Source organism: Mustela erminea, chromosome 9, assembly GCF_009829155.1.
Source record: "Mustela erminea isolate mMusErm1 chromosome 9, mMusErm1.Pri, whole genome shotgun sequence".
NCBI classification, from domain to species: domain Eukaryota; kingdom Metazoa; phylum Chordata; class Mammalia; order Carnivora; family Mustelidae; genus Mustela; species Mustela erminea.
Genome location: NC_045622.1, coordinates 19,183,955 through 19,187,793, shown reverse-complemented (window position 1 = coordinate 19,187,793; position 3,839 = coordinate 19,183,955). Strand labels below are relative to the sequence as shown.

The 3,839-nt window shown below is 45.5% G+C and overlaps 1 protein-coding gene across 1 annotated transcript; it reads left to right on the top strand.

Moving 5' to 3' along the window:
- The first annotated feature begins 1,248 nt into the window (after positions 1 to 1,248).
- Positions 1,249 to 2,223, top strand: LOC116598774 (olfactory receptor 6T1). Its single transcript, XM_032358088.1, is given in 3 exon segments — positions 1,249 to 1,630; positions 1,633 to 2,186; positions 2,188 to 2,223. Coding segments are annotated over 3 exon segments (972 nt in total).
- Positions 2,224 to 3,839: the final 1,616 nt, after the last annotated feature.

Genomic DNA, 3,839 nt, shown 5'->3' with positions numbered 1-3,839 from the left:
TTAAGGCCTCTTCAAACAGGATACAGAAAATATTTGTGTTCCCCATCTTTAATGCTGGAAGTCTGGCATAATAGATGATCCTGGATTAAACTTTGCCAAAGTTCTGAAATACTTCATTCCTCATCAATTAAGTGAAGTAACTTGATGGTAACTTGCATTCTTTCTGTCTTAGAATACATTTTAAGGCAATGAAATTGACAGGCAGTATCTATGAAATTCTGAGCATTTGGTGCTGGATTTAAGAAAAGGATCCTAGAACCAAGATGTCTACTGAAACCCAACCCTTCAAAACTTATGGGTAAATTTTACAAGATGTCAAATGTCCAAGGAAAAGATGAATATATCTCCAAATGAAGGCAATGGTTGAAGACGTGAGCTGATACAGCCTGTCTCCTTTGTAAAGTTTCCCTCTCCCTCCTCATCTTACGCCGTGGACATGCTGGAGGAGCTGAGGATGAGGGGAGACAAGTCAGTGTGACACCGGGAAGAGGGATTTCCTATAACCCATAGAAGGAAGTCTTGGTAAAAACAACAACAAAAAATAACCAAACAGGACTGGGCTCTGCATGGTTTCATCCTGTGACTCTGCAGCTGATTAAGGAAAATAAAATCGCTAAAGATACTGAAAGCCCTGATTTTTATTGTTATATTATTGTTATTTTATTGTTATATTATGTTAAACCAGGACACAGAAGGGCCACAAACACTGAGAGCTGTCAGTCATCTTTTCTTTATCTATAATATGAGGGGGACAGCTGGGTGGCTCAGTTGGTTAAACGTCTGCCTTAGGCTCAGGTCATGATCCCAGGATCCTGGGATCGAGTCCCACATCGGGCTTCTTGCTCAATAGGGAGCCTTCTTCTCCCTCTGCCTACCACTCCCTCTGCTTGTGCTTGCACTCTCTCTCTCTCTCTCTCCCCACCTCACAAATAAATAAAATCTTACAAAAAAAAAAAAGTTGAGAACAGTTATATCTAACTTTAAAAGCCACTGCGAGAGGAGATATTGCATCCAAATTTCCTTATACATAATTAGTGTTCAATATCATCCATGTTATTAGTGGTATACAGCTTGCTATCATAACTTGCTTCTCTTTCTGTGAGTCACCTCTAAGCAGAAAGATTAATATATTCTCAGAATGTAAGGAAGCACTAGGTGCTCATTATTTTATTGATTGATTAGAATATGATTTGTGACTATAGATCCAGTTATGAAGTTCTGTTTCATTTCTCCTCCAGGTCACTGGAGATGAGTCCTGAAAACTGGACTCAGGTAACAGGGTTTGTTCTTCTGGGTTTCCCAAGAAGTCACATCCTACAGTCGCTGTTGGTCCTGGGGTTGATGGTGACCTACAGCGTAAAGGCCACAGGCAACCTGCTTATTATTGGGCTCAGCTGGACCAGCTGACACCTGCACACACAGATGTACTTCTTCCTGAGCAACCTGTCCTTCCTGGAGCTGTTGCTCGTGTCTGTTGTGGTTCCCAAGATGCTCATCATCATTCTCACAGGGGATCACTCCATCTCATTTGCCAGCTGCATCCTCCAGTCCTACCTCTACTTCCTCCTAGGCACCACCGACTTCTTCCTCTTAGCTGTCATGTCTCTGGATCGTTACTTGGCAATGTGCCAAGTCTCCACTATGAGACTCTGATGAGTGGTCGTGTCTCTTCCCAATTCATCCTGGCCTTCTGGCTAGCTGGCTTCCTCTGGGTCCTTTGTCCCACCATTCTCATGGCCAACCTACCTTTCTATGGCCCTAACGGTATCGACCACTTCTTCTGTGACACCTGGCCTTTGCTGAGGCTCTCTTGTGGAGACACCCGCCACCTGGAGCTGGTGGCTTTCGTGCTCTCTACGTCCGTGTTACTGGGCTCCCTGGCACTGACCTCGGTTTCCTACGCCTGCATTCTTGCCACTGTTTCCAGGGCCCCCACAGCTGCAGAGCGAAAGAAGACATTCTCCACTTGTGCCTCACATCTGACTGTGGTCGTCATTGTCTACGGAAGCTCCATTTTTCTCTACATCCGTATGTCAGACGCTCAGTCCACGCTGCTCAACAAAGGTGCCTCAGTCCTGAGCTGTATCGTCACACCCCTCCTGAACCCATTCATCTTCAGTCTCCGCAATGAGAAGGTGAAGCATGCGCTGAGCGATGTGCTGAGGTGGCACAGAGCCATGGCTGCAGGAGACTGTGAGGGTCACAAGTAAAAGGAAGTATTAGATGAGATCAAAAATGTATGCAATTTTGGGGCGCCTGTGTGGCTCAGTGGGTTAAGGCCCTGCCTTCACTCAGGTCATGATCCCAGGGTCCTAGGATCGAGCCCCGCATAGGGCTCTCTGCTCAGGGGGGAACCTGCTTCCTCCTCTCTCTCTGCCTGCCTCTCTGCCTACTTGTGATCTCTGTCAAATAAATGAATAGAATCTTTAAAAAAAAAAAAAAGTATGCAATTATAAAAAGTGTATTTGAAGTTCAAGTCACTCGAGCAACACCCTGCACTTTCCTCAGACAATTAAGAAATAGTCTCCATATGGGGCACCTCGGTGACTCAGTCAGTTACGCATCTAGCTCTTGGTTTCGGCTCAGGTCATGATCTTGCAGTGGAAGGATCGAGCCCCAAGTCAGGATCTGTACACATCTCCCTCTGCCCCTCTTGCAAATGTGCACTCTCTCTCTCTCTCTCTCTCTCTAAAATAAATAAAATCTTAAAAAAAAAAAAGAAGAAGAAGAAGAAGTCTTCATAAATATATAATACAAACCAGGGAGTGAGCCTTCATTTTCCTCCCTCCTATCTGCCTGATGCTTCCCCCAGAAGGCTGACCCAATTGGTCAAGTTTCAGAATTCTGATTAGGACGCATGTCCTTTGGGGAAGGTAATGGCCTTCAGGCAGGGAGACGACTCCTCTTCTTCCTTACATGTGTGTTCAGGCACACTGATTCCCGCTTTGGGATCCTCAATGATGAAGCCGGTCGGGGGATGCTGAAACGTGGAGATTCAGATCAGGAGCTTAGAGGGGAGTAAGAGGCCTTCTGCAGCCTTCCACCTGGACTGAGTACTACAGACAAGATTAATCAGAATCTGGATACAGAAAATTCCATTTTGGCAGCAGTAATAAATGGTTCTTCCACTTGTTACTGCTCTGTATGTGACTAGCATCTCTCATAGGAATCACATAAAGGAAGACTGCCATGACCAACAAAACCTTTGGCTATCCCGAATTCCCAAGTCTAAATACTAGGACAATCATTCCATCATTCCTTGAAGAAATATTATTAAATACCTTGTATGTTTAAGGCACTGAGCTAGGCAGTCTTCAGAAGAGGGTGACGTCTTGGGACAACAGAGATGTGTAGGACCCAAATTTTAAAGAGACACATGCCCCACTGGTTGTGCAAGTTCAGGGTCAGGCCGAGCACAAACCTGGGAGTGAACGCCTCCTCGATTCTGCACCCGAGGCCACTCTGGGGCTGTTCTGGAATCTCAGCTCTGGAGCTAGACCTTCAGTATATGGTAGTAGACATGGCTCTCACTTTTATAGAATTTACAGTACACTGCAGATGGCTGGCCAAAACCAAACCAAGCAAACAAACAAGAAAACCTAAATACACACCTTACTACAGTTAACAATTTGTGATCAATGCTTTTGAGAAAAAGAGTTGAGTTTTGTTCAAGGGGCTAATAAGGAAAACTAATTTGGACGAAATGTGGAACACGCCTCTGAGGAGATGAGCTTTAAACTGTGGCCTCGGGTGGAGCCGCCATTACCCAGGCAAGCCATAGGGGAGGAGCTTTCCAGAGCGAGCACGTAGTATTGGCCAGGACCCGGGGTAAGACCAGA